General features: G+C 38.5%; 2 protein-coding genes across 2 annotated transcripts in view; one reads left to right on the forward strand and one right to left on the reverse strand.

The window, feature by feature from the left end:
- Nucleotides 1-2,979: 2,979 nt before the first annotated feature.
- On the forward strand, nucleotides 2,980-7,592 carry SGO1 (shugoshin 1; the record flags this gene model as incomplete). The annotated part of the gene is made up of 8 exons (XM_082015239.1): nucleotides 2,980-3,482; nucleotides 3,569-3,765; nucleotides 4,123-4,227; nucleotides 4,721-4,785; nucleotides 4,947-5,098; nucleotides 5,693-6,547; nucleotides 7,046-7,214; nucleotides 7,451-7,592. The coding sequence occupies exons 1-8, from the start codon at nucleotides 3,347-3,349 to the stop codon at nucleotides 7,590-7,592; spliced, it is 1,821 nt and encodes a 606-aa protein (XP_081871365.1). The 5' UTR covers nucleotides 2,980-3,346.
- A 3,928-nt stretch (nucleotides 7,593-11,520) lies between these two features.
- The window catches only part of KAT2B (lysine acetyltransferase 2B), a gene marked incomplete at both ends in the record, with an annotated part of 46,551 nt that continues 43,754 nt past the window's right edge, over nucleotides 11,521-14,317 (reverse strand). Inside the window, one exon of the mRNA XM_081996983.1 lies at nucleotides 11,521-11,714. Coding sequence (XP_081853109.1) covers nucleotides 11,521-11,714 — 194 coding nt within the window. The remainder of the gene's footprint in view (nucleotides 11,715-14,317) is intronic.

A 14,317-nucleotide genomic window follows, 5' to 3' on the forward strand; every position in this document is an offset into this window, starting at 1 on the left:
ATACCACACTCGGACTTGAACTCTAACAAGAAGTACCTAGAATGCACCCAGAACCACAGGTCTGATTCCTGCAATTTGGTGTAATTAGATGAAGCAACTCTTTCCTTGTATTTTAAGTCAGTAAATCTAAGATGAGAGCAAATCTTTTCATACTCCACCAACTCCAGTCATAGTAACAGCTGTTTTGCCACATGAGTACACCCGCTAGACATAAACTAATCACCTAGAGCACCTCTGGCATCAATCACAGCATCAGTCTTCAGAGAGAAAAATGCTTACAGCAAAGAGTCAGTCGAGCTAGAAAAATTCACTACTAGGAATCCCACACTCTAAACAAATGAAATAATACAGAGGGTATAACCTGCAAATAACCTAATAGAAATACAACTGTCTTGAGATGAGAATAATGCAGAAATTAGTACACCTTAGTAACAGTGAAAATGAGATTATCAGGATATAGAAATTCAACATTAAAAAACAAAGGATAATCTGCAGAAAGATCCCAAAGTGTTTTTGAAAGAAGTGTAACAAAATTGGTGGGTAACATTAAATAAAACAGAAATAAAAAAAGGTGAAGAGAGTTTTTTCAATCTTGATACAGGCATACTCAGGAGAAAAAAAGTAATTAAGAGTGGCACTTAGGTAGCATTCTTTAGTAGCATGAGGAAAGCATTCTTTTTCAATCAAAGCATGTTTCATTTAATTACAACCAGTGCATTCATGTTAAGCAAATGAATGACTAATGGCTAAAAGACCTCACCAGCATTGCTGGAAACTACCAGTTGCCAGTTGGCCAAACACAAAACACATGCTAGCTTTAAGTAAGACAAAGTTTGTAGAGAAAGGTATTACTTTTGGTTAGAATAGCTGGTGCTTAGCTGGAAACAAACAAACAAACAAACAAACAAAAAACAACAAAATGACACCACCTTAAAAACCCCAGAAGCTGAGTTCAATGAGATTATCATCTAAAGTTCAGAGAGAGCTCTTTGCAAGGCTGGCTGAGGCTGTTAGCTGCTGTTGAGTGGAGGAGGATGCCCGATTGTTGTCTGTAAAACAGTGAGAGGCCTGTAGGAAGTGGATGCGAGGTTAATTGTATGGCATCAGCAAATCAGTATTTCTACTGAATATGCGATTCTTAATATCCAGTACTTCTTTCTTTTTCTCTTTTTTTTTTCCCCTCAGGCCTGTGTGATTTTTTGTTTGGTTTTGGGAGGGTTGTTTGGGGGATGGAAGGGTGGGTTGGTAGGTGCTTCATAGACTTAGCAAGAAGACAGAAAGAAGTAAAAGGATGTAAAGAGAAACCAAAATCATGTTGCTCTGGTTTTGTGTGACACTATTAACTGAGTAAGAGGGTCTAATGTGTGTAACTTGCTCATAACTTTTCATGCTGAATCCTAAAGAAATTGTGATTCTTTTTGACATGATCTCATGTCTCAAACAGTTTGCAGGGCCACTTATTTGCTGGCAGGAGATGCAACCCCAACTTTATCAGTACCTACTGATGAGGTAAGAGAGTAAGTTAATTATATTTATTTACACTGCTGTAAAAACTACATTGATGAGGCCAGCTATTTTGAGCTGGAGAAATGAAAAATACATAAACTTCCACGAACTGGGAAAGGTTAAATGCAGATGTATCATGGACGATGGTTTCTGTCATGAGCTGTAAGATTTTTTTAAAGTTTAAAATCATCTTCCCACACCACATCCAAGCTGTAACAAATAAAATCGAGTAGGCAGGATTAGCTGTTAGACAAGAAAAAATGCCGTAGCTATGAAATGCTAATTTCTCAGAGACAAGAATACCATTTATTCCACTGTTAATATTGCTGATTTTTTCTTTTCTTTGCCCATCATAAAGGAGTGTTTAATCAAAGTTCAGCACTCCATGTTCAATATGCATAGATATTAGCACATACTAATCAGTTACAGTTGTTACAAAAACGACATAATCAGAGAAAAACCTTGTGGAGCAGTAAAGAGGCAAACAGCAGCCTCAAGCCCAGCATGCCCCAGGGAGGCTTCCCGCCTGACCTCAGCCATGCTTGTCCGCTTCACTGCCTGGACATGCATAAACCTCGCAGAGCAGCTGTTACCATCGTCTTATTAATGGCATTTTGGAACGGTTTCTGTCATAAAACAAATGTTTGAAAATAGGTTTAACTCTGCAGCTTTTATAGCATTTTAATTTCAACCTGCAGCAGCAGGAGGTAGGAGCACTCTGCAAGAAGTGTGGTCCAGGAAGAATGGGAAGAGCTCATCTTGCTACTGTTGCGACAAGCAACTGCTCTGAGCAAAATACCAATTTTTACCTCTTTAATAAAAAGCTATTAGTCTGCCTCCATGCTTTTCCACTATGGTAGCTGAGGCGATGCAAGTGAACACAGGACCCGGGGCAGCCGCTACGGGGCCCAGTGGGCGCGTCAGCCCTGAGCCCGGCTCCAGCCAGAGCCTCGGAGCGGGGAACGTGAGCTCTAACGGCCGCAACGGCCCGGGACCGACTCAAGTGGGGACGCCGGAGTGGGCCGGGCTGGCGCGTGGGGGGCGGAGCCTCCTCTGACGCTCCCTGAGGCGGGGACAGGCCGCGAGGCCCGGATGAGACCTGCGGCCGCGCTGTGACGCCACGCGCTGCTCCCACCAATGGGAGGGCGCGGCGGTGGTTTTTGAACGTTGGGGAGCCGTACGGACCGACCGGCCGCGCGCGGGGACGCCCTGACGGTCCCCTCGCTTCCCCCTGAGGCCGAGCGCGTGCGCAGCGGTTGCTGCCGTTGTCACGTAAGTGGGGGGTCTGCGGCTGACGCCAGGCGAGAGCCGCCCGCCGTTGGCGGGCCAGCGGCGGCTGGGGTTCGGCGGCGGCATCGCTTCCGCTTGGGGCGCGGGCGGCTGCGCGTGGGAAGTGCCCGGCGGTGTATACGCCTCTCTGAGGAGGTACGGTCGGCCGGCCGGCAGGCTGGCTGGCTGGGGACGGGGGGGGAATGTCATGAGGGTCTCCCTTCAGTGTTAGAGGAGCTGGGGGCCCGCTTCCCTTCCCCCTCTACCCGCCGTGCCGCCCCGATGCGGGTGGTCAGCGGCCTCGGCCGCAGGCCTCGCCGCGGACACCGTGTGTTTTGCAGTTCAGGTAATCGGCACTAGCGACAGGAGCCGTGCTGCAAAGATTGTTTCGAAAATGGGCACAGCTGTGTGTCTCTTCGCGTTTGTGGGTCCCTTCTAAGTGCGTGTATGCAACTTAAAGATACCATAAGTTTTACTGCTGTTTCTCTGTTCCTTTTCTTTTGGCATTGGGAAGCATTGTGCAACACCAGCTTAATGAGTTCTTTGCCCTTTATGTTTCTAAAGGTAGAAGATGGCTGAATGCTTGAAAAAGCCCTTCAAAGACAGTCTGGGCAATATAAAAGAACGAATGAAAGAGAGAAGAAATCAGAAATGGACAAGGTTGGGTAGAATTAGCCAAATCTCCACTGTAAAGTGCAAAATACCAAGTAAGATGCTTAAATACCTTGACAGTTTTCTTTTTTCTTTTTTTTTTTTTTTAAACCAAGTTGAAATACTCACTGTTCTATTGCAGCCAATAGCTCCATGCAAGTGAAGAGCATCCAAGCAAATAACAGAGCTTTAGCTCAGGCTTTGCAAGAAGAAAAGCTCAAACTGAGGGATGCCCAGGCTACCATCCTTCATTTAAGGAAAGACTATCAAGATCTGAAGGTTCAGATGTTTGACTTGCAAAGAACTCTTAGGTTCAAGCAAGCGCGAGGACTTGTTGAGGTATCTTGAATAATGACGTTATGATGTAGTGAAGCTAACATCAGAATCTGCACCAATCCACTGATATCTTTGTGATCTTAAATGTTTCATAAAAAAATAATTCATTATATAGGACAGGGTTTTTTTTTTTAATATTTTTACATAACCTGGTCATTAACTTTTTTTTCTGGCTACTCTTTCTTCTTTAATTAAAATTTATCTTCTGTGAATTTTATTTTTTTTAATCAGTTGAAGATAACCTGACACAAGTATCTCCAGGATTTAGTCATCCCATAATACCAATAAGAAGTTATTATATTGGTAGTTGATACTAGAGTATGACAGTAACGGTGTTATTTTCCTTCTTTTGTCCATTAGGATCAACTGTCAGCCTTGAATGAGATAATTTCAAAAGTTTCTCAGAATTTACTCGACTCAATAGATCTCCTTGGCCCAGCAAAGGATTTGTGTTCCATAGGTGTAGTAAGTACCTTTTTGTCCCAAGGGCAGAATTTCTGTTAATTCTTCCCCTTATTCCTTCCAACGTAGATGCAAATAGATTTTTGAGATTTGAGCCTTAGTTTGGAGATACGACTAGTCCCACAGTTCCCAGTATGACATGGGGCCCACACTGTGGGTGTGTGTCATACGTTACTAGTGGGACTGAGGCCCTGCTACAAGGTAGTCAGGTCACCCTGATTTTCTCTAGTTTTGTGTCTTGTTCTGTATGTCATCCTCACAATTCCTTCCCCTGTCCACTATCTGTATAGTTGGGCTGGTGATGAATGTGCTGACTTGCAGGAGCTGAGTATGTGAGATCCTACAGCACTTTGTGTTAGCCATCCAGGGGGAAGAAAAAAAAAAGTCAAGGGCCCGTTTGGCCCTTCTGTGGGTAACCTGGCTGTTGTCCAAACTTTGTATATGGTGTAAGCTTGTTTTGGCTATTTAGTCACAGTAAGATTTATTTTGTTGACAGAATCAGAGAGTGCTTTCTTCAGTTTCTGAAAACAGTTCCAGTGTCATAGGACAAGTAAGTTCAGTGTAAGTATCTTTTCAAATATGAATAGGTATTATTAAAATTGTGTTACAGTAAACTTGATTTCTTCCCTTCCTCCAGTCAGAAAATTCAATGTAATGAAGTACTTCATTGTGGTAAAATATATTGCTATTCAGTAAATACTACCTTTGGTATTTTTCTCTAGAAGACCTCTACAGTGTGCCGGTGGAGATGATCGAGTACTTCCAAGTGGGATGGAGGCTGATAGTGGTAGAAATGAGCCAGCTCATTTCATGTCAGAGATCTGTGAGGAATCTGACAATGCCATTTCCTTAATCAAAATAGTTCCAGACAAAGGTAACTAAATCAAAGCATCAGACACTACTCTATTCTGAATCGGGGGGTGAGGGGAGTGGGGGGAAGTATGTGAATATAACTTTAAAATATAGTTACTGCTTTTGAAATAACTGTCAAGTAACTTTTCCACTCATGATGAAGGTTAGATATTAATGTTGGCAACTGGTAAACTTTTTGAATGAAAATGCCTAGCGAAATGGGGGAGGAATCTGAAACTGCTTTGTCTTCTGCAATCTAGTTTTGTTATCTACCAAACAGTTAAACAGAGTAAAGTCATCTTTAGTCATGCATGTTATCACTTATGAAATCAACAACTGTTAACAAAGCAAAATACTCAAAAAAATAAACGACCTGTAGATAACCTTTCCAAACAGACCACTTTAGAGGGAAATTCTAATGTAGTATACTTAACTTCTTTCTGTCTGGAAGCTGTATTAAACAGAGCTTATCTTGATTGCCAAATACTGGTTTATACAAATCTGTAGAGAAAATTCTAAGAATAGTCTTAATTTTTGACAGGTGCAGAATTTGCACAAAACCGTAGCAGGTTGTTACTATTTAGCTTTAACATTACTTTTTCTTTTCAATTACAAGGGCTAACATCTGATTTTCATCTGGACAACATAAGGTCAGAACTAGAAAATGTTTCTTCAAGTGGAGAGGATGGATTTGGTAATGTGTTACCAAAAAGTGTGTCCACCAGGCGTCGCTATTCAAAGATGAGAAATTATGATGAACTGTGCACTGGTGTCTTGGACCATTCAGAAGCACCTGATTCAGCAAGAGAGCTTTCAAAACAGGATGAAATTAGACTTGAGGAAAGTCTAGGGAAGTGTACTGTAGAAAACATAAATTCAGATATTTCTCAGTTGAATGAAAACAAGGTGGGTTCAGAGCTGGTGTTGAGGTGGATAGATTCTGAAACGGCACGGTTCAACTTAGACAGTAATTCTGATCTTAAACAGCGTCAGTGTAAAAGCAGAGAAGACTCTCACATAAGGAAAGAGAAGCATCAGAAGGGAAAACTGGAATGGCCTAAATATACTTCCAGGCAGAAACCAAACCAAAAACAGGGTAAAGAGGTTTCAAAAGAAAAGTTGGATTTGTTAGGTGGCTCCAGTGATGCTTATGACTTTCATTTTGAAGAGTGTGTCCATGTTACACCTTTTCGACAAAATAAGGTGAATGACACAGATACTGATGCAGATGATGGAGACAACTTATCTGAAACTAATACCATTGAGTCGAGTGATATTGAAGAAGATTCTGATGATAGCCTCTATGAGCCTTATAAGAGCAAATCAAAAAAAAGGAAAAGTTCAGCAGACAAGAAAGATACATCGCCAGTCCATGCAAGGCCAAGGTCTAAAAGATGTTTGGCACAGCGTGAGCAGAAACTCCATAATGAAAATGAGGCTGAAAACAGTAAATCAAGTGACAAGTCTATTAGTAAGTGTAGAAAATGTTCTGTAATTGCTTTTGTTTCACTGAGAGATAAAGGATTTAGGCTTTTTTATTTTAGCTTTTTGTCATAAATACAAACAGGATAATGTTATAAAAATCATTAGATTTATTCTTCTGTCTGTTCATTTTGTCCTCAGCAGAAATTTGAATTAAAGGTATGTTTTGTTTTGTTTAAGAAATTGCTCAGCAATGAATTAATACTGTATTTCAGATGTGTTTAATTATGTATTAAAGCTGAGGAAAAAGAGGAGAAAAAGAGTGTAAGTTGAGGAGTGGAATAACAAATCACACTTTGCTTGGCACTGCTTAATTTGTTTTTCCAAATGAAAATCCTGAGTATTTGTTGATCGTCATGCATTCTTAAGGGGAAAGATTAAGATAATCATTACAGCTGGGAGTTACTTCACATCTAGTATGTTCATTCACATTCTCTTTTAAGCTAGCTTGTCTCAATTGTCTTAAGCATGCTTAACTTCTTCCCAGGGCCCCCTTCTGAATCATCTCGTGGTCATCTTTGTGATGTTACCAATACTGCATTGCTCCCCAGCACTGGGAATACAACTGTTGTCCCAGAAGGTGAAGGACCACGATCTCCAAAACGCAAGCGAAGCTGTACTCTTACTGTGAGCTATAAAGAACCAAGTATTGCAGGGTAGGTGTCTTACTTTCTAGTTTGATATGAAGTTTATGATATTCCATCAAATGGATGATTTGAAGGGATTATTTAAATACTGGAAATAAGTTCTTAATAAAATGTTTGAAGAGAAGTCTGATGTTTGTAATACGAAATAGTTCATGTGAACTTGAACTTATTATCTGAAAGTTAATGTTCTAAGTAAGTGATGTGGGGAACAAAAGTCAATTTTGCCCCTCTTCTTTTTTTAATAGGAAACTCAGGAGAGGAGATCCATTTACAGATACAAATTTTCTGAATTCTCCAATTTTCAAGCAGAAAAAAGATGCTAAGCGCCATTCTGTTAAGAAAAAATCTCTGTCAAAATACAATGAGAAGTTTGTTGGGTGTTGTTGAGATTTCCAGTCATGACAGCAAAACCACGCTCACTCCATGAAGAAAGGACATCTTTCATCCAGGAAATTATTGTTGCATAATATCTTACCCAAATGTGTCTAATATTAAAGGACCTAAAATTAAGGTGTTTTTTGTTTTTAACCCAGTGACTTGTTTTTAATGATGTGGAAGACACAAGACTACTTTTATAACTAAGGTGCTTCCTTTCAAACTCTTTTGGGAGGGGTATATCAGAAATTCCTGATGGAAAAGATGGTGAATGTAATTTTATGACTTATACCCTGCTTGATGTCACAGTGGTTGGCAAAGGGGAACATCAGGCACTTAAGATCAGTTTCTTTTTTTAATAAGCATGTTTGTACAGATCTTGTTTATGTAAGGGTTGTAGTTTCATATTGAAGCTCATAATAAATGTCTTGGTGTTCAGAAGCAGCTCAGAGTTGGTTAGTGTTCTTGCACGGTTTCTGTGTTTGCTTCAAGGGTACCTATGTCAGCAGTAGGCGTACGGCAAGCCAGTGTACTCCTTCGCCAGCTTGATGTGGCATAAGCATTCTTTAGAAGCAAGGTTGCCAGTTGTAATTTGATGTAGGTGGAGCAATAAAGTAGCAATTCAGGGTTGGTTGGTACCAAACTTAAGCTTGCTTTGTTCTTATCTGGTTATCTGTGAAGGTTGCTTTGGAGTGCAAAGTAAATTGTTATTATGGGACTTGATAATAATTCTGGCCCTGCTTTGCCAAGTATCTTTAACAGAGGAAGATACCACATCTGAACTGGTACCACAATAGGCAGTACACTAGAAGAACATTGTTAGAAACTGTCCAGCAAGATTTTGAGGTTGCAGAGCACTCAAACCAGCTTTTCTTTGCTTGAGAAACATTTAAGAAGTATTCATGGATACATGAATACAAAGAGGAAAGCTACATCCAAAATAAATAATGATGAAAGTACAAAAACACAGGTTCTTTACCTGTCTTACAACATTGCCTCTCTCACCTGTCCCACTTCCATAGGTGTAAGACTTCCCCCTTTCTGTAATAAAAATGTATAGTGTTAATTACAGTTTTACTGGTAACTTCTTCCATGACTCACTCAACAGAACCACAGAACCATTAAGGTTGGAAAAGCTCTTCAGTAATAATAAAAGCTGCATCTATTGTGTTTGAAAATATTTGTGTATAACATAGCTTTGGAACTGAAACAGCTTTCCCTGACGACCCTAAAATTCTAGCTCTGGGCATTACTATATTCATTCTGTAACTCTTTAGTACTACAGGAACTTAAGCAGAATGACTTAACTTCAGGTGTTCTTTCCTTTCAGCAAACAAACCTGTGATAGCTGTTTATCTGAGACAGCAGAGCAGCCCAAGGCAGATGTGGTAGGTCTGGGATTTTTGTGGTGTTTTTGTTGTGGGTTTTTTTTTTTTTTGCATTGAGTAAGCTTGAGGAGTTGCTGCAGTTTAATCGCAACTGCAGGAAGGAGTCTTGAGTCTAGCTCATCTCAACTGATATTCCCAGAAGTGTCCAGGAAAAAGGGTAAGCCTCCTTTGATCTCCAGTTGCTACCCTCTGAACAGTACACTTTAACATGATATGGCATAGGACTAAATCTTAGGGATGGTGGTGGAAATAATAAATCTCTTCCTACTCTCTAATCACCTGTCAGGTATTGGGACAGGTGCAGGGTGTGTTTATGGTATGCAAAGTAAGTTTACCATTTGAGTAACCTCACGATGAGAGTGGGTAAGTACAAGCTCAACATAAGACAGTTGAAACTCCTGTGTATATTGTGTCTTGTGAATAAAGGACTCTATTAGACAAAAATGAGAAAACAGCATGAGCATGCTTTGAGGTAAGCAATGAAAACTTTTGAACAGCTAAATCAAAGAATTGTTTGAGATGTTGAGATGGGAATAACAGAACTGGAGCTGGGAATGCTATATGGAATGGTCACAGCTTTCCATACTGAATCCTCAACATGCTCCCAGTGAACTCTGAGGCTTTTTTGCGTATTTTCTAGTGCTGGAAGATGCACTGACTGCACTCGTGTAGCCTCACTGTGCTCAGTTGTGAAATTGCTTCAGTGTGTATAGTTGTAGTGCAAGAACAAATTAATGAAAAGAGACCAAAATAAGTAGGGTTTTGTACATATATAATTTAAAACTATTCTGTACCAATACAATATATTAATTTTACAAATGTAAAGTTCATCAGCTGTTAAAGCATTTGCAAAACCACATATCCTACTGTAACTTTATTGCACAGTATCTATGAAAATATTCTTAAATTAGAAAACAAATGTTTCAATATAGAAGAGACAATCTGATTGAAATACGATAAGAAAATCTACTCTGAAAATAACAAAATTTCACAGGATACCAAGCTAGCAGGTGCATCAGTAGGCCCAATCTACAAAACAGGATTATAGCATCCAGTACTGGCTATTTAAAAAAAAAAAACCTCACTGTACCTTCATTATAGATCCAACTGTAGGTCAGACTAATCTCATACAAAACACTATGGCAAGTCTAGTGTTAACATTTTGAATACCTTGTGTACCACATTTACTACTTCCAGGTAGTTCCTGAATCAACTTGTGATATAACATTGCACAGGCATTTTGCAAAATATATTATTTGACACAGCACAGGATTGGGGTTTTTTTTCAGTCTTATAACTATCAAATTTTACCAGCGTAACATCTGTAAATACAAAACACCAAGAATGGAAGTTAAACCTGTTTTTCACAAAAGCAATTGTAATTTGCAGTTACAAACTCTAATTAGAAAATGTCAAGTGACAACTTTTTGGCCTGTACTCATCTCCATTAGGAAGTTAGGTGTACCTCTTAAATGTAGTGTAAGCAGCAATATATATATATTTTTTATATATATATATATATATATGCTCAATTTGAATATATACTAACATGAGTTGTAAAATATTAATATGTTCCTGGGTCTAAATAATCACAGTTAATAAGTGTCTACAATAAAGCTTGGTAGAAAATCCAGTTTACCACAGAGCCAAGTATATAAGCTAGAAGCTGTCATATGTTGACTTCTTTTCTGTATAATAGGCTCTATCTCTGATGAATAATCTAAATAATTTATCAGTGAAGAATAGTAAATGGGGTGGATCATGAAGTGCATCAAAACCTTAACTCTACTAAGCCAATTAAAATTGTCTAGTATTTGCAAATCAGATTCTCTGAAGTTATTCTGGATACTTATGTCCTGCATAAGCCAAGTCACTATGACATTATACATCTAGCCAGAGTTTTTTAAACAGTGGTTATGAGATTACAATTTGCAGGTAAAATATTTATCAAAACCCAAAATGAATAGAAAAACTTGCATCTATCAAAGATTACAGGCAGTCCTTTTTCAGAACTGGCTGCTCTTCTCTCACAGCTTCTCAACCAGCTGAGTATTTCTTTTAAAAAATTATATCTTATAAAAAGACTCTACAAAGAACCAAGTGTTTCAGAACCCCCCCAACTGTTGTTTTCCCTTACTGTTTTCTTTTTTTACTGGAAAAAAAAATAATAAAACTTTGTCAAATACATACTGTATTAGGTAAGCTGTAACATTTGTTGTCTGGGAATTTTCTTCATATTCCCAAACATGTGCAATTTCCCACATGTTTTGTGAGGTTTCTGAGGCTATAGCTGATAAACTTCTTATGAACAAATGGTAATGGGCACACAAAAGAAATTTTCCATAATTAAATACATTATAAAGCATTTTAATAAAATAATTTTTTGTAACTTCAGTATAATACAGGTTTGCAAAACTAAAAGAGTTTTTAAAAGTGCTAAGTATTAAACAGAAGTTTCTTGAAACTTTAAAGTCCCGCAACTGAGATACATAACAGCTTCCCCTGCCCATAAAGTAGGCACACTGTTTGTTTGGTTGTAAAAGAAGACAGTGTCACTTGTCAATTAATCCAGCTTCTTTAATTTTTGTGTAGAAGAATTTCTCCAGTATATTGGCACATTTGTAGTATTCACTCTCGGGGGGGTTGTACTCTCTGCAATTTGTAAAGACTCGCTGCAAGTCTGCCATGAATAATTTCTTAGACACGTAGTACCTATTCTTGAGTCGCTCACTCATTGTTTTGAGATCTGTACAGGAGAAAAATAGATTAAGAGTGTTTGATTCAAATACTTTTTATATGCAATATCCCTTTAAACTGACTTGCCATTTAATGTGAACTGGCAAAGCTAAGATTTGGAATTCCTTCGTCTAAGGCTCTGTCCCTTTTTATTTTCAACAACAATTGAGACCCTGGAATTAAGCAATTTTTCACTGTAAGAGTGATTTTGCGTAGAGTTTATTTTTAATTCTTTCAAAGATTGAAGCATCATTCTTTTGTGTTCTCATACTCCTGAGTTTTCAGCGGGTATTAGGTGTCCTAACTCTCCTCTAACTGCTCTGTGAGGCAAAGCTGTTGTCAGCTCTGCTGGAGGAGGCCTTAGGAGTATATAAGCAAAGAATTCAAACGTCACAAAACATGTATGTTAACCTAAAATCCTCACTTCTGTACAAACACAGCAGAGAAAAGACATCTGTCTGTACTACAGGCAGTACTTGCAGCTTTGAAAAAAGATTAAATGTTCCACACTCTACATACATTTTCATTGCATCTTCAAAGTTTATAGTTACGTATCCTTCTAAGAGTCATGCGAGAACATCTCTCCTGCTTTCAGTGCATCATACAAAACCTTTACTTAAAGAATGTTCTGTAAGAAATGTTTTCCTTTATATAAAAATCAGTCATCTATAAAATGCATAACTCATCTCAGTGTTCTCTAATCTCTTTCCCACTATCAGGCATTTAAAAATGTTGTCTACATTACAAGTGTTCTAGGAGTGAATACAGGAATAGAAATAGTGGGACGTGTGCTGGATGCCTTGGCTTTTGTCACCTCAGATGCTCTAACAACTATTTTTTTAGCAATGCTTGAGCCAAGCTTCAGGAGCACTTTGTGAAACTGTAGCTTACTGACAACAAGTATTTCAAGGAAAGCAGAGGCCAAAGACCTCCAGGGCAAAGAAATGAAACCTTAAAACGTAAGATTTAAAAACATGGTTGTGGGTATTTTTGTTTTGGTTTTGTTTGGTTTGTTTTGGTGTGGAGTTTTTTAAGGGAAATCTGACTTTGGTAAAATACAGAAAAACCCTGTCAAATTGACAAGAGGGGATTATTTAAGAAAAGTTTAATGGATGTTCTCAAGTACCTCTTACAATGATATATAACTTGTCATTAACTAGTGTTGCACAGTATCTTGCAAAAGCAAAGGTTCATTTGGCTGCCATTAAGTCTGAAATTTAGGTGCCTACATCTTAACTAGATATCCATACTCCAATTATAGTGTCCAACTGAGAAAGCTGTTCAGTGCACCCTAAAGCAAACATTGCCTGGCTGGTCAGTCAAACTGTTCTCTAACTACAGTGAAAGTTTGGCTCCATCTGTCACTCAGCCATACAGCTTTAGTATGGCAGATAAAAAAGAAAAAAAGCCCAAACAGTATTTCTTGAAACTAAGCAGCTGAAAGAGCACTTAAAACAGGGGAAAAAAGTGTTTATACCTGAGAACTGACCTTAGGAGGTAGTCAAAAAAACCTACAGCTATACCTCTCAAATATTGTACAATTTAGTCTGTATGCAAACATAAAGACAAATGTTTTATCTTGTATGTAACAGCATAAGAAAAGACAATGCTGTTTCTTTTTATGTCTGAGTGCTTTTTGTACAGTATCAGCATGCTGGCAGTGAGAGCAGAAAGCAAGCAGAAGTTCATCATGAATCAAAATGCGATTTAGTTGTGCTGGGTTCCTTAGCTGAAAAACCAAACCAAAGATTTCAGCTTAATCCTAAAGTGACAGCTGCTGCCCTCACCTCCAAGGTAATACATCTGAACAAGGAAAGCACAGACATCCCTACTTTAGGTTTGCCAACCCAGGCAGTAAGTTCTTTGTAACCGCTGTTCAGATTAAACAGCCTCAGAAAAGCAGATGGAGAAAACAAGGGAGGGTATCAACATTCTTCTTCATTGCTACAAAAATGCATTTGTGTCAGGGATTCAGGAAGCCAGGTGATGTTTTGTAAAGTGCACATAATTTGCTATTTGGAAATGGTAAGTTGAATATAAAAAAAAATCATTAAGACAAAGTGGTGTAACACAGGCTAGGAGCCTATGCAAAGCAATGTGAACACTTTCATTCTCTGAGAAACTCATTGACAGTAGCCTGCAATGAACTTGTATTTCATTCTCTAATAACATTAAAATGTACAGAAACTGTAATCAGAAAGATGGAGCTGAATATTGCATAAACAATGAAGGAGGATTGTTTTAAATCTGCTGCAATACAAATCAAAACAAGCACCTGTTTAGAACAGCACTGAATCATCATTAATATTGTATGACCCAGCAGTAAAAAGCAAAGAAAAACGTTATTAGCAGTTGTGTACTTCCCTTTGCAAGTAATTCTGCATAAAGAAATAGCTGCATGGTTTAAAAATAAAAACAAACAAAAAAATAAACCACCTTGGACAACTCTGGTAAATCTAAAATACAAAGATAAAAGTTATCTTACAATCAGTTGCATGAAGCATTTTCCTAAACTTAAATCAGAGCAAATTGATAAGTCTTCATTAGAAAATCCTGGTACTTTTGAAAAGGTTTTCTCTCTGTGAGTTAGAAAGCTTAAATATGTTTTTCAAA

This window comes from Phaethon aethereus (assembly GCF_964289735.1).
Source record: "Phaethon aethereus genome assembly, chromosome: 2".
In the NCBI taxonomy this organism is placed as follows: domain Eukaryota; kingdom Metazoa; phylum Chordata; class Aves; order Phaethontiformes; family Phaethontidae; genus Phaethon; species Phaethon aethereus.